This window comes from Ovis aries, chromosome 12 (genome assembly GCF_016772045.2).
Source record: "Ovis aries strain OAR_USU_Benz2616 breed Rambouillet chromosome 12, ARS-UI_Ramb_v3.0, whole genome shotgun sequence".
Taxonomy (NCBI): domain Eukaryota; kingdom Metazoa; phylum Chordata; class Mammalia; order Artiodactyla; family Bovidae; genus Ovis; species Ovis aries.
The window spans coordinates 4732680-4759931 of NC_056065.1; the positions used below are offsets into that span (position 1 = coordinate 4732680).

The following is a 27252-nucleotide window of genomic DNA, read 5'->3' on the forward strand; positions in this document are numbered from 1 at the left end:
TAGAAATGAATAGCAATCTGCTTTGGGCCTCCCTGGTGGCTCAGTCAGTAAAGAATCTGCCTGCAATGAGGGAGACCTGGATTAGATCTCTGGGTTGTGAAGATCCCCTGGAGGAGGGCATGACAACACACTCCAGTATTTTTGCCTGGAGAATCCCCAAGGACAGAGGAGCCTGCAGTCCATGGGGGTGCAAAGTGTTGGACACAACTGAGCTACTAAGCACAGCAATCTGCTTCAGTAGATAACAGGGACTTTGTGGCACGTCTGAAGGGATAAAACAAGGTGAACAGTAGTCTTTGAAGAGTTATACTGCCATCACTAAAGACACATTATTTGTCATTCATCAAGTTTGATCTTGCCATAGTGCATATTTGTCATGACTCACAAGCAAAGCTTATTCAACAGTGTTTCATGAACTGTTTGACTTTTTAAAATTTATGTATTTTATTCTCATATCATCTGCATAAAGGATGCTTTACTGACCCAGGTTTTTCTTGGAGAGGCATTCAAGAAATATCAGCTTAATGAACAAAAAATAATTTGAAGCAATTCAGATATTTTTTGAATTGTCTCGACAAAGACCAAAGAGAATCCATTCATAACATAGTGTGGAAAAAAAATGTTTTTCCAGTTCTCTTAAAATCTGTCTCTCACTCACACACACCCATTGGATGTGTTCCTCTTGTTTAGCTTCCCATAACTCTTCCCACAGCCTAGGCATTGAGGACTTTTGTTTTTCTATACCTCGACCCACCTCCTAATCTCTTCCATTAATTATTGGCCACCATCCCTTTGTAAATTAATCAAACCAGTAGGAGTACAACTTCTGCACATGATTTATTACTCCAGTTCTCCAGAAAACAATCTGGATTAGATCAAATTGTGCAACAGTATAGAAGAGTCTGTTAAGGCTCATTTATTAGTTTATTCAACCTTGGACTTTCATCATAAAATGTGTAATCTTTTATATGGAATTACAATATTCAATATGCTTTGATTAAATTTTTTTGTAACTTATTGACCATAAAACCTGACCTGAACTTTGTGAGGATATTTATAGTCTCTTCCTATCCTACTTAGTGTAAATATTTTTACATTTCATGGAGAAATATTAGGAAGACAATATTATAAGCAATATAGTACGTTTCTAAAGTCTTAATCATTCTGAATCTGAAATAAGCCATTGAGATGAAGATTTATTTGCAATTATTTCCTTAATAATACTCTATTTTATACCTATGCTTTTGTAGCAAAAGTTCTACACTTCTAAAACTCTTTCAAAAAATTGCAGAGGAAGGAACACTTCCAGATTCATTCTATGAGGCCATCATCACCCTGATACCAAAACCAAAGACAACAAACGAAAAGAAAACTACAGGTCAATATCGCTAATGAACATAGATGCAAAAATCCTCAACAAAATTTTCGCAAATGGAATTCAGCAACACATCAAAAAGCTCATACACCATGATCAAGTTGGGTTTATTCCAGGGATGCAAGAATTCTTCAATATATGAAAAGCAATCAATGTGATATACCATATTAACAAACTGAAAGATAAAAACCATATGATCATCTCAATAGATGCAGAAAAAGGTTTTGACAAAATTCAGCACCCATTTATGATTAAAACTCCTCAAAAAATGGGCATAGAGGGAATCTACCTCAACATAGTAAAGGCCATATATGATAAGCCTATTGACTATGCCAAAGCCTTTGACTGTGTGGATCACAATAAACTGTGGAAAATTCAGAAAGAGATGGGAATACCAGACCATCTAACCTGCCTCTTGAGAAATCTGTATGCAGGTCAGGAAGCAGCAGTTAGAACTGGACATGGAACAACAGACTGGTTCCAAATAGGAAAAGGAGTATGTCAAGGCTGTATATTGTCACCCTGCTTATTTAACTTATATGCAGAGTACATCATGAGAAATGCTGGACTGGAAGAAACACAAGCTGGAATCAAGATTGCCGGGAGAAATATCAATAACCTCAGATATGCAGATGACACCACCCTTACGGCAGAAAGTGAAGAGGAACTAAAAAGCCTCTTGATGAAAGTAAAAGAGGAGAGTGAAAAAGTTGGCTTAAAGCTCAACAATCAGAAAATGAAGATCATGGCATGCGGTCCCATAACTTCATGGGAAATAGAAGGGGAAACAGTGAAAACAGTGTCAGACTTTATTTTTTTTTGGCTCCAAAATCACTGCAGATGGTGACTGCAGCCATGAAATTAAAAGACGCTTACTCCTTGGAAGAAAAGTTATGATCAACCTAGATAGCATATTCAAAAGCAGGGACATTACTTTGCCAACTAAGGTCCATCTAGTCAAGGCTCTGGTTTTTCCTGTGGTCATGTATGGATGTGAGAGTTGGACTGTGAAGAAAGCTGAGCACTGAAGAATTGATGCTTTTGCACTGTGGTGTTGGAGAAGACTCTTGAGAGTCCCTTGGACTGCAAGGAGATCCAACCAGTCCATTCTGAAGGAGGTCAGTCCTGGGATTTCTTTGGAAGGAATGATGCTAAAGCTGAAACTCCAGTCCTTTGGCCACCTCATGTGAAGAGTCAACTCACTGGAGAAGACTCTGATGCTGGGAGGGATTGGGGGCAGGAGGAGAAGGGGACAACCGAGGATGAGATGGCTGGATGGCATCACTGACTCTATGGACGCGACTCAGTGAACTCCAGGAGTTGGTGATGGACAGGGAGGCCTGGCGTTCTGAGATTCATGGGGTCACAAGAGCCAGACACGACTGAGCGACTGAACTGAACTGAACAGCAAACATTATTCTCAATGGTGAAAAACTGAAAGCATTCCCCCCTAAGATTAGGAACAAGACAAGGGTGTCCACTTTCATGACACCCTTGAATTATATTATTGAATTATATTGTTCAACATAATTCTGGAAGTCCTATCTGCAGCAATCAGAGAAGAAAAAGAAATAAAAGGAATCCAGATCAAAAAAGAAGTGAAGCTCTCACTGTTTGCAGATGACATGGTACTGTACATAGAAAACCCTAAAGATAGTATCAGAAAATTACTAGAGCTAATCAGTGAATTTAGCAAAGTTACAGGATACAAAGTCAATACACAGAAGTCACTTACATTTCTATATACTACCAATGAAAAAATCAGAAAGAGTAATTAAGGAATTAATTCCATTCACCACTGCAACAAAAAGAATTAAATATCTAGAAATAAACTTACCTAAGGAGATGAAAGAACTGTACACAGAAAATTATAAGACACTATTAAAGGAAATCAAATATGACATAAACAGATGGAGGGATATTCCATGTTCCTGGGTAGGAAGAATCAATATGGTGAAAATGACTATACTACCAAATGCAATTTACAGATTCAATGTAATCCCTATCAAATTACCAATGACATTTTTCACAGAACTAGAACAAAAAATTTCACAGTTAATATGGAAACATAAAAGACCCCAAATAGCCAAAGTGGTCTTGAGAAAGAAGAACAGAGCTGGAGGAATCAAGCCTCCTGACTTCAGGTTATACTACAAAGCTACAGTCATCAAGACAGTATTGTACTGGCACAAAAACAGAAGCAAAGACCAATGGAACAAGACAGAAAGCCCAGAAATAAACTCATGCAGCTATGAGTACCTTATTTTTGACAAAGGAGGAAAGAATATACAATGGGGCCAAGACAGCCTCTTCAATAAATGGTGCTGGGAAAACTGGGCAACATGTAAAAGAATGAAATTAGAACACTTCCTAACACCATAAACAAAGATAAACTCAAAATGGATTAAAGACCTAAATGTAAGATCAGAAACTATAAAATTCTTAGAGGAAAACATAGGCAGAGCACTCGATGACATAAATCAAAGCAAGATCCTCTATGACCCACCTCTTAGAGTAACAGAAATAAAAATAAACAAGTGGGACCTGATTAAAGTTAAAAGCTTTTGCACAGCAAAGAAAACTATAAGCAAGGTGAAATGCTTGTGAATGCTCAGAATGGGAGAAAATAATAGCAAATGAAACAACTGCAAAGGATTAATTTCCAAAATATACAAGCAGCTCATACAACTCAATACCAGAAAAACAAACAACCCAATCAAAAAGTGGGGAAAAGACCTAAACAGACATTTCTCCAAAGAAGACATACAGATGGCTAATAAACACATGAAAAGATGCTCAACATTGCTCATTATTAGAGAAATGCAAATCAAAACTACAATGAGATATCATCTCACACAGGTGAGAATGGCTGTTATCAAAGTCTACAAACCGTAAATGCTGGAGAGGGTGTGGAGAAAAGGGAACACTCTTGCACTGTTGGTGGGGATGTAAATTGATACAGTCACTATGGAAGATGGTATGGAGATTCCTTAAGAAACTAGGAATAAAACCACCTTCAGTTCAGTTCAGTCACTCAGTTGTGCCCGACTCTTTGCGACTCCATGAATCGCAGCACGCCAGGCCTCCCTGTCCATCACCATCTCCCGGAGTTCACTCAGATTCACGCCCATCGAGTCAGTGATGCCATCCAGCCATCTCATCCTCTGTCGTCCCCTTCTCCTCCTGCCCCCAATCCTTCCCAGCATCAGAGTCTTTTCCAATGAGTCAACTCTTTGCATGAGGTGGCCAAAGGACTGGAGTTTCAGCTTTAGCATCATTCCTTCCAAAGAAATCCCAGGGTTGATCTCCTTCAGAATGGACTGGTTGGATCTCCTTGCAGTCCAAGGGACTCTCAAGAGTCTTCTCCAACACCACAGTGCAAAAGCATCAATTCTTCAGCGCTCAGCCTTCTTCACAGTCCGACTCTCACATCCATACATGACCACAGGAAAAACCAGGGCCTTGACTAGATGGACCTTAGTTGGCAAAGTAATGTCTCTGCTTTTGAATATACTATCTAGGTTGGTCATAAATTTTCTTCCAAGGAGTAAGAATCTTTTAATTTCATGGCTGCATTCACCATTGCAGTGATTTTGGAGCCCCCCAAAATAAAGTTTGACACTGTTTTCACTGTTTCCCCTTCTATTTCCCATGAAGTGATGGGACTGCATGCCATGAGCTTCGTTTTCTGAATGTTGAGCTTTAAACCAGCTTTTTCACTCTCCTCTTTCACTTTCATCACGAGGCTTTTTAGTTCCTCTTCACTTTCTGCCGTAAGGGTGGTGTCATCTGCATATCTGAGGTTATTGATATTTCTCCCGGCAATCTTGATTCCAGCTTGTGTTTCTTCCAGTCCAGCATTTCTCATGATGTACTCTGCATATAAGTTAAATAAGCAGGGTGACAATATACAGCCTTGACATACTCCTTTTCCTATTTGGAACCAGTCTGTTGTTCCATGTCCAGTTCTAACTGCTGCTTCCTGACCTGCATACTGATTTCTCAAGAGGCAGGTTAAGTGGTCTGGTATTCCCATCTCTTTCAGAATTTTCCACAGTTTATTGTGATCCACACAGTCAAAGGCTTTGGCATAGTCAATAAAGCAGAAATAGATGTTTTTCTGGAACTCTCTTGCTTTTTCCATGATCCATTGGATGTTAACAATTTGATCTCTGATTTCTCTGCCTTTTCTAAAACCAGCTTGAACATCAGGAATTTCATGGTTCACATATTGCTGAAGCCTGGTTTGGAGAATTTTGAGCATTACTTTACTAGCATGTGAGATGAGTGCAATTGTGCAGTAGTTTGAGCCTTATGACCCAGCAATCCTACTCCTAGGCATATACCCTGAAGAAACCAAAATTGAAAGAGACATTGTATCCCATTGTTCATTTCCGCACTATTTACAATAGCTAGAACATGGAAGCAACCTAGATGAATTGACAGATGAATGGATAAAGAAGTTGTAGTACATATACACAATGGAATATTACTCAACCATAGAAAGAAACACATTTGAGTCAGTTCTAATGAGGTGGATGAACCTAGAACCTATTATACAGAGTGAAGTCTGTAAGAAAGAGAATGATAAATTCCGTATTCTAACATATATATATGGAATCTAGAAAAATGGTACTGAAGAATTTATTTACAGGGCAGCAATGGAGAAACAGACATAAAAAGTAGACTTATGGACATGGGGAGAGGGGAGGAGAGGGTGAGATTTATGGAAAGAGTAACATGGAAACTTACATTATCATATGTAAATAGATAGCCAATGGGAATTTGCTGTATGGCTCGGGAAACACAAACAGGGGCTCTGTATCAATCTAGAAGGGTGGGATGGGGAGGGAGATGGGAGGGAGTTTCAGAAGGGAGGAGATGTATGTGTACCTATGGCTGATTCATGTTGAGGCTTGACAGAAAACAACAAAATTCTATAAAGTAATTATCCTTCAATAAAAAGTAAATTAACTTAAAAAATTACTGAAAACTTGGAACTAGAGAAAAAGAAATCAATGGAGACATTTTCTAATGGCTTACTGAGTATTCTGTAGCAGACACTCTCTAGGAATTATTGATTCCATAGTGTGTGTTATTTTGATTGTCTTTTTTTTTTTTTTAGATTTGGCTTTTTTACAACTCTCTATAAGAGTAGAGTTAATTTGTAGAAAATGGATGGGAGTGAAAATGATTCCTTTCAGAGAACTATACAAGTGATTCCTGATCACAGAAAACAAATGAATTTTGTCCAGTAGAGATTTAGCTAATTTCCATCAGTTAGAGGAGCTGATTTCAAATATTATAAGTTGCTGCTCAGCATATTAACCAGTTTTGCCTCTAGTAGAAAAGTCATTTTAGAATGCCTTTGACTGACTGACTATATATTTCATATCTCTGTTCCTCAAATTCTTTAAATTAGTTATAGTATCTTAATAATGCCCTCATTAAATAATGAATCAAGTAAAATCTTTGACACATGTTCATTTTTATAATCATATGAATGACATGTATTAATTTTTTGAAAATTATACTTTAAAAGATGCTTGCACTATAAGATCTCACATATTAGTTGACCAAAGATATGGAAACACCATAAAAACAGTATATAATCAATGATAAGCTATCAGTATGGATTCAAGGAGCTGTGGTAGAGTTTCTGGGTGACTATTCTTTTTATTTACCCTGCGTTGCTTTTACTTCATTTAGCAGCTGATTCTACTTTGCATTAAGCAATGCAGAGGAAGGGATTGCAAACACAGATGAGGCCACACTCCTGTTCTAGAGTTGTTAACAGTTGTTAAAGAGAGAAACACAGGTCCCAAATGGCGTCATCTCTGCTAATGTCCTGATGCCAAACCTAGATTTAATACTTGACCTAATTGCAATTTTTACCTTTCCCAGGAATATAATCGTAATCAGACCACTTTGGAATTTTCTGGTCAGCCCAACTGAGATAAACTGCATGATTAGATTCTCATCATTTCCCTAAAAGAAGGTGACCAACCCTGAAACAATTATTCCTTTTCTTTTGTTAATAACTTCCTTGCCCCACTCTTCTTTAATAAACCCTGCATTTTGTACAACTCCTCAGAGGGCTCTTCTGTTTACTAGATGGAGTGATTCATGAATTGCTGGATAAAACAACTAGATTTTGAAATTTACTCAGGTGAATTTTGTTTTTTAACAGTCCAGTGTGGGAGAAAAACATTAATAAATCATTAACAAGGTATGATAAAGGGTGGGGATGAGAATTGCATTTGAGATTTTACTGTGTCTTTATGCTTTATATTTATTATGGTGTTTTATATTATTTTATTTAAACCTAAAATTTTGAGTAATTTTATCCCAGTTTTGTAGTTGGTGCACAGACAACCAGTTAATGGTTGTAATCATCATGAACAAGAAACTATGGGAAACCAAAAGCAAATTTACATGCTTTCATTCCTAAGACCAAAGCGTTCCCGTCATCTCTCAGTTCATTTGGTTGACTCTGGACTCGGGTCAAATCCTGCTCTGAAGAGCATGGAATGGGAAATCTGGTGCGGAGCTGGCCAACGAGGACTATGTTGTCGCTGCAGGACTCTGGAGTCCTCAAGTTTGGAATCCACCAGGACCTGCTCCTTTCTGGGAGGCAACACGGTCTGGAGGCTGTCAGAGACAGGCAAGGTTAATTGACTTCCTTGAGCTTTTGGGCTTCAGTGTTGCTTGCAGCCTTAGGATACCTGATATTTGAAGAGGGAAGGTGGGCGGTAGCACCTAGAGTTAGGTTGTACTTGGGAAATCACCAGGAATGCACTTCTCCCCTCACTTTCCCCCACTATGCTGGAGAGAGCTGCACAAGGTGATTGCAAACACTCGTGAATATTGACAGAAGCGAAGGTCACAGTAAGATTGTTTAGCCTGAATCTGTTGAGGAATGATTGGCTTGCAGTTCAAAGGGACCGGTCAACTGGATTTGCATAAAAAACACAGGCCATTTCTGAAACTGAGTTTTAAAACTAGCAATTCTTTTTATCACCCCCTTGTGTCTTTGCAAAAATCTCTCCTTGTACCAACTTCCTTACAGCAATTCTTATTTCCTATCATAGAATTTTTTTTTTTTTTTTCCTTCCAGGGAAGAAAAAATCAGTACAACCCGTCTCTAGGAAGGAGTGATTGGTCTGATCTTCAGTGGTGTGAGAAGACCTATTTTGATCCAAACCAGGGTCTTAGGCTGGGTTATTTCCAACCCAGGTCAAACAGTTGATCGTAAGATGTTTTTTTGGCTTATGTGCCATCTTGTGGATGTGTGGCTGATTTCTGCCTCAGATGGTATGTATGCTTTTCTTAAGTTCAGGCTGTAAGGCATTTTATATCAGCATGTGGATTATGAGACATTCTGTCTAAGATTTTAATGAAATTGAAATTTATAAAACATATTTCCTTTATTGAATAATCTCAAGTTACTTGGTGTTATGCTCTGTACTCAACAGTAAATATTTAATGACCTGGCTCTAAGAAGTGAGTCATTTTTTTGCTACTTTCCCTTTTTGTTCTGGAACTGAAAAATGTACCAATTTCAAATCTTGAGAGGTCTTATTTATGATAAACTCTGGTACCACTATTTGGAAAGGGGATTGTAATTTTAGGAGTGGATAACTAATGCCTGAATTTGAGTCAAACTCTTGTTTTTCTTTTGAAAACAAAACTTTGGGAATCCTTGGGGAGGAAAGGATGTGGATATTCATGGACATGGGAGAATACAAGGAGTCTGAATACAAGGAGTCAAGCAAAAAGACACTATGAGGGGGACTCCAGTAAGTGCTTCCTCAAGTCACATGACATGTCAAGAGAATCTGTTTTTTTTTTTTCTCCTTCCAACAAAAAGCTATCCAAAACTTCCCCCAGTGAACAATAGCATATTCATTGCAAGCGAGGGAAAAGGACAAATTCTGGGGACTTAACTTATGTAACGATTTTTTGATGCCTCTAAGGGATGGAATGCCCTCACTCCTGAGTGCTGCTGTAAGTTTGATCTTTCTGCTTCTTTATTTATCTTGTCATCCCACTGTATTCTTTCACATCATACCTCCAGTAGGCCATGGTAAGACTTTATAAGAAAAAAAATTCTCAACTTTTAGGAATCCATTTTTAAAGTATTCTAGTGGCAGTCTTTCCTTTGAAGGTATGTAATCAGCTCTTGTGTGTGTGTGTGCTCAGTCATGTCCAACTCTTTATAACCCAGTGGACTGTACCCTGCCAGACTCCTCTGTTCATGGGATTTCCCAGGCAAGAATACTGGAGTGGGTTGCCATTTCCTTCTACAGGAGACCTTCCAGAACCAGGGATCGAACCCGAGTTTCCCTCATTGGCAGGTGGTTTCTTTAATACTGTGACACCTGAGAAGCCCATTCAGCTCTTGAAAGTGAAGTAAAAGTGTTAGTCGCTCAGTCTTACCCTACTCTTTGTGATCTCATGGACTGTAGCCTGCCAGATTCCTTTGTCCATGGAATTCCCCAGGCAAGAATACTGGAGTGGGTTGCCATTCCCTTCTCCAGAGGATCTTCCTGACCCAGGGATCAAACCTGGGTCTCCCGCATTGCAGGCAGATTCTTTACTGTATGAACCATCAGCTTGTAGTCAGAATTAACTTAGCTGAATTAGTAGACCCAGTCAACCCTACAAGATGGAAAGGATTTCTATGTATTAAAACTACTTTTTGTGGGGAACTTTTAAAATATCACACTGCTTTAAAACTTTTATGTTATGAAAAAATTTAAACATACACAAAAGACAGAAGTATAAAATGAACTCATTTGTGGAACTTTTGAGGTCATCCAGTGTCTAAGCTCCATGCTGCCAATGCAAGGGGCCTGGGTTCGATCACTGGTGAGGTAGCTAGACCCTCCCCCAGCCTCCAACTAAGACCCAGTGCAGCCAAATAAATTAATTAATTAAATATTAGAAAAGTGAACTCATATGTATTATCAACACATGACTTTTTCATCTACAATTCTGCTTTGCATTATTATTTTGTAGTAAATATATCATACCATTTTATCCATCATTTAATTTTTGAATTGGAAAAAATCATGTTCTCAAGTTTACAAATATGATACCTGAAATCTAAGTGATTTGCTTAGGTTCATAAAATTCACTTGTGATGTCTGTAAAGATGGGGAATAACTAGTCCACATGCTCTTTATTAGTCCTGTTTTTAGGAATGGCTAGATTAGTTTTGCTTTATACCTAGAGTGAAAATTTCTCCTTTATACGTAAAGCACACCTGTATATTTATCCTTTATTCATATTACCAAATTGACATCCCTCTGTATTCTTCTGTTTTCCCACCGGGGGAGAACAACAACAACAACAACAAAAAGTAAAAAAAATGATGACTAATGTGTGTATCTGACAGGATGAAAGGGAAGGAAACACTTGCTTTAAACGTGGGCTCAAGAATTTTGAACGATGCTTAACACAAGAGAATGATGAACGTGCTATTGGTAATTTCCAGTTACATGCTTAATTTCAGTAAGTTCTAATGTCAGTTGTCACTCTTGTGCACGATCAAGATGTTTCCTCACTTAGGGCAACCCAATCTTTTCTCATCCTGCACTGATATGGTTTGGTTCCTGGTACCAGTCCATAATGGGCTTCCCCAGTGGCTCTAGTGATAAAGGAGGCACCTGCCAACGCAGGAGAAGTAAGAGATGTGGGTTTGATACTTGGGCAGGGAAGATCCCCTGGAGAAGGAAATGGCAACACACTCCATTATTCTTGCCTGGAGAATCCCATGGACAGAGAAGCCTGGTGGGCTACAGTCCATGGGGTTGCAAAGAGTCAGATATGACTGAAGCGATTTAGCAGCAGCAGTAGCAGCAACCAGTCCATAATAAAAGGTGCAGTTTTGAGAATTTCTTGGTGGTCCAGTGCCAGGGTCCAGCCCGGGTGGATCCAGGGTAATTCGAAGGGTGGACGGAGTTGGCGAGGAGAGATTTATTTAATTAGAAATGTAAGATTAGATTAGGAAAAATAATGTAGTAGGAAAATTAGTGGAGAAAAGAGGCTGATTAACTTGGTTTACGTGGAAAACCAATAAAGTCCCAGACAAGGAACTTGCACCGTCTACGTTGGGCCACAGGCACCTGCTTGAATAGCGAAGGGTGCCCTGCCTTGGGCTCCCTCTCGCATGGGTCTCAGAAGCCTGGGCAAGTAAGTAGACTCGGTGAGCCTCCACGTTCCAAGGGATCAGCCTAAAAAGGAGAGGGAGGGAGAGGGAGCAAGAGAAAGAATCGACATGGGGGAGGCCAGGCTTGTGCAAAAACCCCTTTCCAACTTTATTTTTAAAAGGTGTTTATATACCCTAAATTTTACATAATGGAAGATACAGAGTCATGCAGGGGCAGCAGTCTTGACTCTTTTTCTATATCTTTTTGTACACAAAAGGTCTCAGGTGATTTACATCATCTTCTGGCCAAGAGGCTTGTTAACACATTTTGGCTCTCTTCCTTAAAGAATGTTAATCTTGTTTCTCCTGAAGTGTTTTTCTTTAATCTGCATCTCCTTAAAGCACTAACCGTTACATCCCTATAGAACAAAGGCGCAGTAGGTTATAACAAAGAATGTACTTAACTCAAAGATCTATGTTGCTACTTGTTTTTTTTCTATATACCAACTATATCAACAAATAAAAGATATGAAAATTTGGCAGCAAGTATTGGCTCAAAAATGAAATGCTTAATCAGTCTTATTCTAATGATCTTGACTCCTCAGAAGCCCCTGCATTCCTAGGATGTTTTAAGCTTCCTGTGCCTCTCAGTTGGGAGGCCGCAAACAATCACATGTGCAGCTGTAAGAGTCCTGCAGGCAGGCTAAAAAGCCATCAGAGGGGTTTTTGGATTGAAACGCTCATATTATGTCTAGGAGACTTATTATCTAAAAGTTCTAAATTAACCTTTCCCAGAAAAAGGTAGTGGGGGGATAGCCCCTGTTAATGTTAGAAGAGTGGATGAAAAGCATAATGTAGTAAGGCAGGCAGACTCTGGTTTTGGGGGTGGATGCTCAGGAAATTTCAGGGGTTCCCCCTGAAGACTGATCATGCCCTTGCTTTTTGTCAGGCTTCCTTCCTCATGACCTTTGCCATGGGCAGAGTTCCTCATGCTGGCTCCCGGCAGTCCAGTGGTTAGGACTCTGCACTCTCACTTCTGAGGGCCCAGGTTCAATCCCTGGTTGGGGAACTAAGATCCCACAAGCTATGCAGTGTAGCAAATAAATAAATAAACAAAAGATGCAGTTTTACTTCTTGTTTTCACTCTTGATGAAGCCTGAGGAAGTATACCCTTTACTGTGGTGGGTTTCAGCTTCACCCTTTCTGCTCTCTGCCTGTTTTCTTGTTCAGTGGGCCACTGTCCTGACCCCTTGCTGGTAACTGATGAATTCAGTTCCTTGGAGCCTGTGAATGTGAATGACACTTTCATGTTAAAATGCAATGAGCATTGCATCCTCAAGGGCAGCAATTGGAGCCAGTGCCGAGAAAACCACATCTGGGTGACTCACTCTCCTGTCTGCAAAAGCAGTAAGTATAAGAGAAAAGAGTGAAAATCCCAAAGACATTGATCAGCAGTGAAAATCTAGACATTTGCCACAAATCCACAACACTGTCCTCTTTCTTGTATCTGGGGGGAAGGTTTTAGGACCTAGCAGGCAGTCAAGAAAGAGCCAAGCCTCAACTCAAGCAATGGATTCTAATGAAATGATTAGCATCTAACAATAATCCCCCTGAAGTAGAATTTCTAGTAGGTCTAAAACAGGGTAGTTTGGGATATCTGACTATGTTTTTGTAAAATTTCAAGATTAAGCAATAACTTTTCTTGAAAGATACACAAAACAGGGGGAAAAAACTGTAATTCATTGCAAAATTACATAAAATAAAAATTGAGCATATTTTCTTTGTCAGTACAAGTCATAGCTCTTAGAGGTAATTGATTGGATGTGTTTAATGACTTTTTTCTTCTGTTTACACAGATATTTAAATAAATGCACATACACGTGAACAGACATTTGTCGCTGTTCAGTCACTCAGTTGTGTCCTACTCTTTGCGACATCATGGACTGCAGCACATCTGCCTTCCCTGTCCTTCACCATCTCCCGGACCTTGCTCAAACTCATGTCCATTGAGTCAGTGATTCCATCCAGCCATCTTGTCCTCTGTCATTCCTTTCTCCTCCCACCTTCAATCTTTCCCAGCATCAGGGTCTTTTCAAATGAGTCAATTCTTTGCATCAGATGGCCAAAGTATTGGAGTTTCAACTTCAGCATCAGTCCTTCCAATGAATATTCAGGACCAATTTCCTTTAGGATTGACTGGTTTGATCTCCTTGCAGTCCAAGGGACTCTCAAGATTCTTCTCCAACATCAAAGTTCAAAAGCATCAGTTCTTTGGTGCTCAGCCTTCTTTGTGGTCCAACTCTTACAACCAGTCCACGACGATTGGAAAAACCATAGCTTTGACTAGATGGACCTTTGTGGGCAAAGTAATGTCTCTGCTTTTTAATATGCTGTCTAGGTTTTCTTCCAAGGAGCAAGTGTCTTTTAATTTAATGGCTGCATTAAATGATTTTGGAGTGATTTTGGAGCCTAAGAAAATAAAGTCTGTCACTGTTTCCATTGTTTCCCCATCTATTTGCCATGAAGTGATGGGACTGGATGCCATGATCTTTGTTTCTTGAATGTTGAGTTTTAAGCCAGCTTTTTCACTGTCCTATTTCACTTTCATCAAGAGGCTCTTCAATTCTTCTTCGCTTTCTGCCATAAGGGTAGTGTCATCTGCATATCTGAGGTTAACTGATATTTCTCACGGCAATCTTGTTTCCAGCTTCTGCTTCATCCAGCCTGGCATTTCTCATGATGTACTCTGCATATAAGTTAAATAAGCAGGGTGACAATATACAGCCTTGATGTACTCCTATCCCAATTTGGAATCTGTCCATTTTTCCATGTCTTATTCTAACTGTTGCTTCTTGACCTATGTCGTATGGGTTTCTCAGGAGGTCAGTAAGGTGGCTTGGTATTCCAATCTCTTTAAGAGTTTTCCACAGTTTGTTGTCATACACATAGTCAAAGGCTTTAGCATAGTCAATGAAGAAGAAGTAGATGTTTTTCTGGGACTCTTTTTGCTTTTTCTATGATTTCATGGATGTTGGCAATTTGATTTCTGGTTTCTCTGCCTGTTCTAAATCCAGCTTGAACATCTGGAAGTTCTCTGTTCATGTATTGTTGAAGCCTAGCTTGGTTAATCTTGAGTATTGCTTTGCTAGCATCTGAAATGAGTGCAATTGTGTGGTAGTTTGAACATTCTTTGGCATTGCCCTTCTTTGGGCTTGAAATGAAAACTGACCTTTGCTAATTCTGTGGCCACTGCTGAGTTTTCCAAATTTGCTGGCATATTGAGTGCAGCACTTTCACAGCATCATCTTTTAGGATATGAAATAGCCCAACTGAAATTCCCTCAACTCCACTAGCTTTGTTTGCAGTGATGCTTTCTAAGGCCCACTTGAATTCACATTCTAGGATGTCTGGCTCTAGGTGAATGAACACACCATCGTGGTTATCTGAGACATGAAGATCTGTTTTGTATAGTTCTTCTTTGTTTTCTTGCCACCTTTTCTTAATACCTTTTGTGTCTGTTAGGTTCATACTGTTTCTGTCCTTTATTGTACCCATCTTTGAATGAAGTGTTCCCTCGGTATCTCTAAATTTCTTGAAGAGATCTCTAGTCTTTCCCATTCTATTGTTTTCCTCTATTTGTTTGCATTGATCTCTGAGGAAGGCTTTCTTATCTCTCCTTGCTGTTCTTTGGAACTCTGTATTCAGATGGGTGTGTGTTTCCTTTTTTCCTTTGCTTTTCACTTCTCTTCTTTTCAGCTGTTTGTAAGGCCTCCTCAGACAACCATTTTGCCTTCTTGGATTTCTTTTTCTTGGGGATTTTTTTTTTATCACTGCCTCTTGTACAGTGTTATGAACCACATATTTACCTACAAAGATGGGATTTTGCTATCTGTATTTTTGAAATAGCTTTATTTTTTCATGTAATGATATACCTGAGAGCTTTTTCAGATCAGTATGTAAAGCTCTTTCTCCTACTTTTTAACTATATGTGGCTATGCCATCTCTCATATTGATGAACATTTATTTCTATATCTTATTCCTGTTTCCATAGTTTTGCTCTACAGTGATGAAATGAATGTATATATATGTATGTATATGTGTGCATACACATACAACTTTATGCCATTATTTTTACAAGATAGATTCCTAGAGTGATTGGTGAGTCACATGATATCATCATTTGCAAGATATATATAAAAATCCAAGTAATTCTATTAATTACTAAAAACTTTATTCTTGGATACAAAATAAATGTTGAAAAATCAACAGTTTCACTTCCTGGTAATAGTTATTAGATGAATATTGAAATGTAAAAATAATTCCATTCATGAGACCTATATCAAAATTCATCAAAGAGTGGAAAAGAAGGTATGAATGAAAGAAAAGATCCCAGACACACAGACTCAGTATTACAATGCAATCCTAACCAGGGTTTTGAATTTAAAAATAAGAAACAAAAAATTAATTAAAAATCTCATTTGAAATTGTAGATATCTGACACTGCACAATTTAATTCTTTATTTCAGCACTTCATGTTTTAGAGCGGTTTTAGGTTTCTAATAAAATTGAGAGGAAGATACAGAGATTCCCCCTGCACCCACACATGCACAGCCTCCCACCCCTTATCAACATCACTCACAGAGTGGGACATTTGTTATAACTGACACATCACTATCACTCAAAGTCCCTAGTTTACCCAAGAGCTCACTGTTGGTGTACATTCTATGGATTTGGACCAATGTTTAATGACATATGTACATCGTTATAACCTCATGTGGAGTAGTCTCACCACCCTAAAAATCCTCTGTGCTCTGCTTATTTATCACTTTACTTCCCCCACCCTTCTCAGCCACTGATCTTTTTGTTGTTTCTCTATTTTTGCCTTTTTCAGAATGTCATATAGTTAGAATCATTCATTTGTAGCCTTTTCAGATAGGCTTCTTTCACTTAGTAACATCCATACAGGTTTCCTCCATGTCTTGCCATGGCTGGTAGCTCATTTCTTTTTAGTGCTGAATAGTATTCCTGGATGTACCACTGTTAACTTGTCCATCCACTTTCTGAAGGACATCTTTGTTTCTTCCAAGTTTGGGCAATTAGGAATAAAGCTGCTAAAAATATCCATGTGAAGGTTTTTGTCTGGATGTAGTTTTCACCTCCTTTGAGAGTTGGATTCTATGATCAGCATATATTTAGTTTTTTGAGAAACCACCAAAATATCTTCCAAAGTGACTCCAAAGTACAAAATACCATTTTGCATTCCCATCAGCAATGTATGAAAGATAATGTTGTTCCAAATCTTTGCAAGCATTTGGTGTCAATGCTCAAGAATCTGACCATTCTAATAGATGTGCAATGGTGTCTTGTTGTTTTAATTTATATTTCCCTGACATATGATGTAAAGCATCTTTTCATATGCCATATGTACATCTTTGGTGAGGTGTCCATTCAGAACACTGTAGTTCCTCAGTCAACTCATTGCAATTCTTCTTCCTTTCTTCCACATAACTTTGAACTCAGGTTTTGATCTTTTAAAAAGTATTTGCTAATTGCTCAAGCAATACACCTCTGTTGTAGAAAACTATAGAAGATAAGAGAATAAAATATTTAATTACCTATAGACCTATCACTCTAGAATAACAGAGTACTTTGGTATATAATTTTCAGACTTTTTTTTCTATTCATATATGTTGGTATATGACTGTTTTACAAAAATAGTATTATATTACACATGCTGTTTTATGCTTTGGTGTTTCAGTTATCTTTATGTTTTGAAGACCTTTACTTTTCAATAAACATACCTACACAATTACTATTAATTTAGCCATTAATCTTGATCAACATGTTTAGACTCATGTAACCGCAGAGCTGAAAGTGACCTTACGGATAATATTATTTATCCTGCTCATCTTATAGATTAAGGAGGAAGCTGAGAAAGGTGAAAAGGCTTGTTCCATGCCATATGGTTAGTGGAAGGGCCAAAAACAAAACTCATGACATCTAGTACCTTGCCCGACTCTCTCTCCACAATTTTACAGACTCACCCTCTTTCCTCCCAGTTCTGTTCTCTTTTTTTTCTGAAGCTCTCATATAGTACAACTGTCCCATAGGGCAGTCAATCTCCATCTGAGCTCACTCTATTTATCTACTGTTTCAAGAGTTCTTCCATCACTGCCTAAAGTCTAATTTTTCTCTTCTTACACTGACAGTTACCATCTCTACAACTTAACCTTCCTTTCCTCACACTCCTGCCAATCAGAAAGTACTTTCAGATCGCTGATGACCCAGAGAATGAGCCAGGGTGGGGAGCCTTTCCCATGGGCAAATATGATTTTGACCAGAAAGAAATAAATGGAGATCATGTCCGAGATCCCATGTGGGCTGCTCTGAAGATGGTGGGTGCTGGCCTAGACCGTTGCACTGTGGTGGCTGGTGTTGTGCTCTGAGCATTATTCCAGGAATGCTTCACAACAGTCACCCTTATAATCCTGTCTACCAGGAGACTGTGGCCCTCCTGAGACTCCAACTCATGGCTATTTTGAAGGAAGAGATTTTAAGTCAGGATCTACCATCACTTATTACTGTGAAGCAAGGTAAGCGTACTGCAGACTTTTGAACATAAGACTTTGCCCACTGACTGGTAGCCTTGTTTTAGAAATGCCCTAGTCTGTCTCCACCTTGTCTGCTGATTACCAGGCACATTCTGATTTTGAAAGCTGTTTTACCCACTGCCAGGTCTCCTCAAGTTCTAGAAGACAGTCTAATGCTCCTATTTATCCTAATTTATGTATCACTTTCTTTTCTCTTAGCTAAGACAAAATGAATGTTTAAAGTTTTTCTAAAGAATGGCAGAACAAAAAACTGAACCCCCCCCCCAAAAAAAACCCTCCCACAGAATGTATTAAAGTATAGAAATAGAATTATTTAGATCCTTGCTGTTAGTGTTTAGTCTCTAAGTTATGTCCAACACGTCATGACCCCATGGTCTGTAGACTGCCAGGCTCTTTTCTCCATGGGACTTCCCAGGCAGGAATATTGGAGTGGGTTGCCAGTTCCTTTTCCAGGGGATCTTCCTGGACCAAGGATTGAACTCATGTCTCCTGCATTGGCAGGCGGATTCTTTACCGCTGAGCCACCAGGGAAGCCCATAGATCTTTAAGACATCATAATTAAAGTCTAACCTTAACTTAGACTGCCTGGTCACCCCATTAATGATCTCCTAGCCTTTTCTTTTTCTGGCCTCAATCTTATTAACCCATAGTCATGAGGCCTCACAGGCATTTCTATCTCCAGTGGATTTTGCCATCAACTCTCCTGTTTTTCTAGTTGAAAGCTGAGTCTCCTTTAAAGCCAGTTCACCAAGATTTATTTGAAAGCTGTCTCTAGCTTTCTACTGCTTTTTGGAGCACAGATGACAGTTGATTTTAAAAATTACTGAATGATGAAGAGTTTCCTCCTTTACCCTCCCACCCCAAACTGTGTGCTTAAAAACACATATTTAGAATTTTTCATTCCTCCATATCTTACATGCTGATATATCTTTTGGGTCCTCTCCATACCCAGGAGAGTGGTTTTACTTTACGATTGCTGTGTAATACTGAGATAACTTAAGAATGCATTAGAGCTCTCAGGCAGGAAAGTAGATTTTAGTATTTCTATGTCACAGTGTGAAATACTATTATATAAAATCAACTTTAGTTGCCCAGATCAAGAAATGGAAAGGTAAAAGTTGTTCTTGTGTCCAGGTACCACCTGGTGGGCACACAGCACCAACAGTGCATTGATGGGGAGTGGACCAGTGCCCCTCCCATCTGTGAGTTGATCCAAGAAGCTCCCAAACCTGCCGAGTTAGCGTTGGAGAAGGCACTTGTAAGTAGTGGGCTCTTTTCTGTCCTATTCACAGTGGTGACCCCAGGGTCTGATTTTGATCCTGGCACATGCTCAGGAAACAGCTGTTCATTTGCAATGCCTTTGAATGGGCTCATCTTGGCCTGTTTGTAGAGCGGGACTCATAAACTACTAACTCATGTTTTTGTATATGAGTTCCCATTCTCCAATCACCATTAATGTCTCATGAAGCTCTGTTGGTAAGAACTGTTGTCTCATGTGCTTTAAAGAGCAAGATACATAGTTTCGTGTCTTATACTTGGAAGTATTGCTATGATAAGTCTCTAAAATTTTTCCAGACTTAAAAAAAAATCACAAAAACACTGAAAGATCTGTTTTCATTGGGATGCCTCTCTTTTTGTTGTTGTTGTTTAGTTGCCAAGTCATGTCCAACTCTTTGAGACCCCACAGACTATGTAGCCCACTAAGGTCCTCTGTCCATGAGATTTCCCAGACAATAATACTGGAGTTGGTTGCCATTTCCTTCTCCAGGGGATCTTCTCAATCCAGGGATCAAACCCACATCCTGCATCCCAGATCCACCTACATTTCCTACAGACAGGTGGATTCTTTACTACTGAGCCACCAGGGAAACCTGTCTCCTCTCTTAGTCTATATTTATTACTAGGATGATGAGTAAACTTAAATCTCTAAATTTTATTTTTTGAAAATAAAAAATGACCCTAATGGCAGACAGTGGTGCCTTCTCCCAAGACACACCTAATTGCAAGGTTTTATATATATCTCTGTGCCTCTGTGGGAGGAGAGTGACACTTGGCAGCATCCTGGAAGGGGCTGGGCAGTCCACAGCCATCCTGCAAATTTAGATGATTCATCATATTGAAGACCCAGATTCCCACTGAAGCCTTCATTTGGGGACCTAAACACCACTCATTAACTTCTGAGGGGTAGTACTGGGTCTCAGTTCTTAAACTGTAATTTTAAAAGGTATTTTTCTTCAGCTTGCCTTTCAGGAGAGTAAGGAACTTTGCAAAGCCATAAAGAAATTTACACAAAGATTAAAGAAAAGTGACTTGACAATGGAGAAAGTAAAATATTTTCTGGAAAGAAAGAAGGCTAAATTGAAGGCAAAAATGTTGCCCTTGAGCAGACTGGGTAGTAGAAATACTCCCATGAATAAAATTTTCTCTTGGTTCTGAAATTGGCTTCAGATTTTTCTCTTTTTGGACTGAAATGCAAATTCATAGTAACCAGTTGTAGTTGTATAATACACTGTGTGTGTGAGTGTGTGTGTATGTGTTTGTGTGAGTGTTGAAAGTAGAATGACCAAGTGTGGTGATTGTTTAAGACCAGAATTAGCAATGTATTAATGGGGTGTGAAGCCACAAGGCTTCCCTGGTGGCTCATTTGGTAAAGAATCTGCCTGCAATACAGGAGACCTGGGTGCGATCCCTGGGTCAGAAAGATCCCTTGGAGAAGGGAATGGCTACCTACTCCAGTATTCTTGCCTGGAGAATTCCATGGACAGAGAATTCCATGGGCAGAGGAGCCTGGCAGGGTACAGTCCTTGTGATTGCAGAGTTGGACACGATTGAGTGACTGACCCTTTCACTTCAATGAAGAGGGAAGGGTTTAATTTTCTGTCTAAAAGAGGATGGGAAACTTAGATCATAGCTAAGGTATACAGTATTTATTTTTTTTGGCTGCACCGTGTGACTTGTGGGATCTTAGTTCCTCGAATAAGGGTTGAACCCTGGCCCTCTGCAATGAAAGCGTGGAGTCCTAACTGCTGGACTTCTAGGGAATTCCCACCTCATTTTCCAATATGAAATGCAAATGATGAGGCAAAAATTAATCTCAGATTAACCAAAATTTATGAGGCAAAAATTAATGTCTTATTTTAGGAAAACAGGTCAGCACAGTTGTATCTTATTGAAACAAAAGTAGAATTAGAACCCAAACTCTCACCTGAGTCTCCCCAACATCCTGTTTATAAAACAAGGCTTCCAAATCTTCTGCTGTAATATTGCTTACTGCCTTTTGGATGAAACTTAGATCTATATGGTCAATTTGAGATGCTGCAACACATATGAATATGTTATTCTTTCTTCAGAGGGTGGAAGAAATAGAAATCCTAAGGTTTTCTTGTCAAGATTTTATATTATCTGATATGACCAGCTCTTTCCATCTCTCACTCTGATCTCTGTAAGAAACATGTAGGAACTCTGGGTAGGATACAAACAAAATACAGAAGAGAGCTGGTAACCACTAGTTTGTTCTCTATAACTGAATTTATTTCTGCTTTATCATATTCATTCATTTGCTTTAGTTTTTAGATTCCATATACAATTGATGACATAGAACATTTGTCTTTCTTATTTCACTAAAGCATAATACCCTATAGGTCCATCAACATTGTTGCAAATGAAAGTCATAAGCTTTTTAACCAAGTAAATCCATTCCTAGGATTAATCTAACTTGACCAAAATGATTTTAAATTAAAAGTTGTTCATTATATTATTGCCTATATTGCCTATATAGCAACTAGCAAGACCTTGTGAGCTTTAGAAATGTCCAATCTAAGTAAAATTTTTAATAAGTTGTGATACATCAAATGTAATGCAGTCTTTCACAGGGATAATTATGGACAGAAAATTTAAAAAATATAATCTTATAATCTTAAGTAAAAATAAAGTACAGAAGAGCAAGTACTTATAATAGTATTTATATAAAACCTTTATTCTTACAGAAAAGGACCAGGCAATAATAGGTGCAGATTAAAACAGTTGTCTTTGATGAAATTCTCAAGTTCTTTAATGTTTTATATTGAATTTTTAATAATTTTTAAAAAAGGTTGTGCACATTGCAATGAAAAGAATAAAATACTTAGGAATATATCTGACTAAAGAAACTAAGACCTATACATAGAAAACTATAAAACACTGGTGAAAGAAATCAAAGAGAACACTAATAGATGGAGAAATATACCATGTTCATGGATCAGAAGAATCAATATAGTGAACATGAGTACACTACCCAAAGCAATCTATAGATTCAATGCAATCCCTATCAAGCTACCAATGGTAATTTTCACAGAGCTAGAACAAATAATTTCACGATTTGTATGGAAATACCAAAAACCTCGAATAGCCAAAGCAATGTTGAGAAAAAAGAATGGAACTGGAGGAATCAACCTGCCTGACTTCAGGCTCTACTACAAAGCCATAGTCATCAAGACAGCATGGTACTGGCACAAAGACAGACATATAGATCAATGGAACAGAATAGAAAGCCCAGAGATAAATCCACACACCTATGGATGCCTTATCTTTGACAAAGGAGGCAAGAATATACAATGGAGTAAAGACAATCTCTTTAACAAGTGGTGCTGGGAAAACTGGCCAACCACTTGTAAGAGAATGAAACTAGATCACTTTCTAACACCACACACAAAAATAAACTCAAAATGGATTAAAGACCTAAACCTAAGACCAGAAACTATAAAGCTCCTAGAGGAGAACATAGGCAAAACACTCTCCGACATACATCACAGCAGGATCCTCTGTGACCCACCTCCCAGAATATTGGAAATAAAAGCAAATATAAACAAATGGGACATAATTAAACTTAAAAGCTTCTGCACAACAGAGGAAACTATAAGCAAGGTGAAAAGACAGCCTTCTGAATGGGAGAAAATAATAGCAAATGAAGCAACTGACAAACAACTAATCTCAAAAATACACAAGCAACTCCTGCAGCTCAATTCCAGAAAAATAAACAACCTGATCACAAAATGGGCCAAAGAACTAAATAGACATTTCTCCAAAGAAGACATACAGATGGCTAACAAACACATGAAAAGATGCTCAACATCACTCATTATCAGAGAAATGCAAATCAAAACCAAAATGAGGTACCATTTCATGACAATCAGAATGGCTGCTATCCAAAAGTCTACAAGCAATAAATGCTGGAGAGGGTGTGGAGAAAAGGGAACCCTCTTAGACTGTTGGTGGGAATGTAAACTAGTACAGCCACTATGGAGAACAGTGTGGAGATTCCTTAAAAAACTGGAAATAGAACTGCCTTATGACCCAGCAATCCCACTGCTGGGCATATACACCGAGGAAACCAGAATTGAAAGAGACACATGTACCCCAATGTTCATCGCAGCACTGTTTATAATAGCCAGGACATGGAAACAACCTAGATGTCCATCAGCAGATGAATGGATAAGAAAGCTGTGGTACATATACACAATGGAGTATTACTCAGCCATTAAAAAGAATACATTTGAATCAGTTCTAATGAGGTGGATGAAACTGGAACCTATTATACAGAGTGAAGTAAGCCAGAAAGAAAATTACCAATACAGTATACTAATGCATAGATATGGAATTTAGAAAGATGGTAACGATAACCCTGTATGCGAGACTGCAAAAGAGACATAGATGTATAGAACAGTCTTTTGGACTCTGTGGGAGAGGGAGAAGGTGGGATGATTTGGGAGAATGGCATTGAAACATGTATAATATCATATATGAACCGAATCGTCAGTCCAGGTTCGATGCAGGATACAGGATGCTTAGGGCTGGTGCACTGGGATGACTGAGAGGGATGGTACAGGGAAGGAGGAGGGAAGGGGGTTCAGGATGGGGAACATGTGTATACCCGTGGCAGATTCATGTTGATTAATGGCAAAACCAATACAATATTGTAAAGTAATTAGCCTCCAAATAAAATAAATGAATTTATAATAAAAATAAAATAATTTGGATCAACAACAACAAAAAAATAAATAAAAAAGGTGGTGCAAAGAGGCAAGAAGGATGGAGCATATTTAGGGTAATCCGCATAGCCTGGATAAAGCATGAGAGGTGATCAGAGAGAAGGAAAGATACATTAAAGCCAGTTTATGGAGGATTTTAAAGGACAAGTTCGAAAAGTTGAACTTTATTTTGTAGACAGTGAGTAGAGATGGAAAACTTCCAAGCAAGGAAGTGATAAGGACAGAACATAGGTTTCTCTCACAACAGTATGTTGTAGAGGTATAGCAGGAAAAAGACTGAGACAGAGAAACCAAGGAAAAAGCCACAGCAGTAGTCCACCTAAGAGACAATGAAAACCTGAGCCAGTTTGATGGCATGAGAAATAGAAAAGACACAGCAGACTTGAGAGACATTGTGAAATCAAAACAACTTGTCAACTTATGAGCATTGGAGGATGAGGGGAGGAAAGGTTTAAAGGTGAGTCTGAAATTCCATTCCGGGAAGCCTGAGTTAATCTTGTGGTCAGAAGGTGAAGTTTCTGGGCAGGAAATGAGGAGTTCTTCCTTGTTGTGTATAAAGGTGCTTATAAGAATTCTAATGGGCAATAAAAAATGTCAGTTTGAGTTTCAAAGAGAAATGAAAGATAAAGGTGTATTATGGGGCAGTCCCTACAGGGAACAGTTAAAGCCATGAGAACAGGTAAGATAAAAAGATGTAAAGAGAAACATTTTTAAAAAGAAGAACTTGGGATGTATCTGCATTTGGGGTTGAAAAGTAGGAAGAGAAGGTAATAACAAACAAGAAAAGACAGGAAAATTTAGGGTTATGGCAGTTGAAGGAGAAGCTTCAGAAAGGAGGTGATCCACAATTGTTACAGGCTGCTGAGAAGCCAAAATTGATGAGTTAAAAAAATTTTGGATTTGGAGACAAGGGCATATGTCACAGAGGTGTGTCAGTAGAGTGGGAGGAAGCCAGATTGAAGACCACAATGGGAGGGGTGAAGAGTGACTGTAGAGAAAAAGTGGGCTTGAAACATAGGAGATTCTTTTGAGAAGTTCAACATCTCACAACAGAAGAAAACTTGAATTTGAGGTTTGGTAAGACTGAGGGAACATTTCAGGATGACATACATTGAAAATAAGTAAGGAAAGAAAATAAATCTCTTCTGACACAAGAGTAAATAGGGAAGACAATTTGAGGAAGAGAGAAGCTAATGTGGAATGATTTCTTAGTAAAGTAGGAGGCAAGATTATTTACCGAGAGTAAGACAGTTTGGTGAACTGGAGAGAAAAATTTGGAACAGTCACTATGGAAAGTAAAGAGAAGGACTCAGACTGAGAAATGAAATTTGGTGACTCAGCTTTAAAGGTTATATTTCCTCTAACTTCATTGTCAAGACTGCATAATTTTGGATCCTCTTTTATTCTCAGTTCAGATCAGTCACTCAGTTGTGGCCCACTCTTTGCGATCCCATGGACTACAGTAGGCCAGGTTCATTTTTGTTAAATTCCCAAATCAGCTTCACTTTCGTGACTTGGCCATGTTCTCTCTCTTTCTTTTTTTGGCCCCACCACATGGCTTGCAGGATCTTAGTTCTCTGAACAAAGATTGAACCTGGGCCCTGGCAGTGAAAGTGTTGAGTCCTAACCTCTGGTTGTTGTTATTCAGTCACCCAGTTGTGTCTGACTCTTTGCAACCTCATGGACTGCAACCTCCCTATCCCTCAGGCTTCCCTGTCCCTCTCTGGGAGTTTGTCCAAGTTCATGTTCATTGCATCGGTGATGCCGCCCAGCTATCTCATCCTCTGATGCCCTCTTCTCCTTCTGCCCTCAATCTTTCCCAGCATCAGGGACTTTTCCAATGAATCATCTATTCACATCCAATGACCAAAATACTGGAGCTTCAGCTTCAGCTTCAACATTAGTCTTTCCAGTGAATATTCAGGGTTGATCTTCCATCAGATTGACTGTTTCAATCTCCTTGCTGTCCAGGAGACTTTCAGAAATCTTCTCCAGCACCATAGTTCAAAGGCATCAATTCTTTGGTGCTCTGCCTTCTTTATGGTCCAACTCTCACAACCATACATGACCACTGGAAAGACCATAGCCTTGACTATATGGACCTTTGTCAGAAATGTCTCTGCTTTTCAACACACTGTCTAGGTTTATCATCATTTTCCTGCCAAGAAGCAATTCTCTTCTGATTTCATGGCTGCCAGTCACCATCCACAGTGATTTTGGAGACAAGGAAGAGGAAATCTGTCACTACTTCCAACTTTCCCCTTCTATTTGCCATGCAGTAATGGGGCTGAATGCTATGATCTTAGGTTTTTTTTTTTTTTAATATTTAGTCTTAAGTCGGCCCTTTCACTCTCCTTCGCCCTCATCAGGAGGTTCTTTAGTTCCTCTTTGCTTTCTGCCATTACAATGATAACATCCACATATCTGAGGTTGTTTATGATTCTCCCACCTATCTTAATTCTGGCTTGTAACTATAGCACAGAGCCCTGTCCTACTCCTTTCTTGATCTTGAATCAATCAGTTGTTCCACACAGTGTTCTATCTGTTGCTTCTTGACCCATAAACAGGTTTTTCAGGAGACAGGTAAGATGGTCTGGTATTCCCACCTCTCTAAGAGCTTTCTGCAGTTTGTCATGATCCACACAGTCAAAGGATTTGACATAGTTGATGAAACAGAGATAGATGTTCTTCTGAAAGTCCCTTGCTTTCTCTATAATCCAACAAATGTTGGCAATTTGGTCTCTGGTTCCTCTTCCTTTTCTAAACCCAGCTTGGACATCTGGAAGGTCTTGATTCACATAATGCTGAAGCTTAGCATGCAAGATTTTAAGCATGACCTTACTAGCATGGGAGATGAGAGCAACTGTCCAATGGCTAGCACATTCTTTAGTACTTCCCTTCTTGGGAATTGGGATGAGGATTGACCTTTTCCAGTCCTGCTGCTACTGCTCCTAAGCCCTGGACCACCAGGTAATTCCTCATTTATGCTCATTTTACTTCTAGTATCTTTCTTATTTTCATCTAATAATTTCCACTTTTTCATTCAATGCCACGCTCAGATTTCCTATATTTTGTCAAAACCTCTTC

At 38.9% G+C, this 27252-nt stretch overlaps 2 protein-coding genes across 4 annotated transcripts in view; both read left to right on the plus strand.

Annotated features, from left to right (window-relative positions):
- PFKFB2 (6-phosphofructo-2-kinase/fructose-2,6-biphosphatase 2) overlaps positions 1-8604 on the plus strand; it is a 51164-nt gene extending 42560 nt beyond the window's left edge. Inside the window, exons 15-16 of one of the 2 annotated variants that reach the window (XM_060396300.1) lie at positions 7957-8044; positions 8498-8604. In XM_060396300.1, coding sequence (XP_060252283.1) covers positions 7957-8044; positions 8498-8523 — 114 coding nt within the window. In that variant the 3' untranslated portion in view covers positions 8524-8604. Of the gene's footprint in view, positions 1-7956; positions 8045-8492 lie in introns of both variants that reach the window. The other variant, XM_060396299.1, reaches the window with a different exon arrangement.
- Positions 8379-20577, plus strand: C4BPB (complement component 4 binding protein beta). 2 transcript variants are annotated; one of them, XM_060395933.1, is made up of 7 exons: positions 8379-8693; positions 9246-9318; positions 10773-10863; positions 12759-12935; positions 18028-18121; positions 19274-19397; positions 20378-20577. In XM_060395933.1, the coding sequence occupies exons 1-7, from the start codon at positions 8632-8634 to the stop codon at positions 20573-20575; spliced, it is 819 nt and encodes a 272-aa protein (XP_060251916.1). In that variant the 5' UTR covers positions 8379-8631; the 3' UTR covers positions 20576-20577.
- Positions 20578-27252: the final 6675 nt, after the last annotated feature.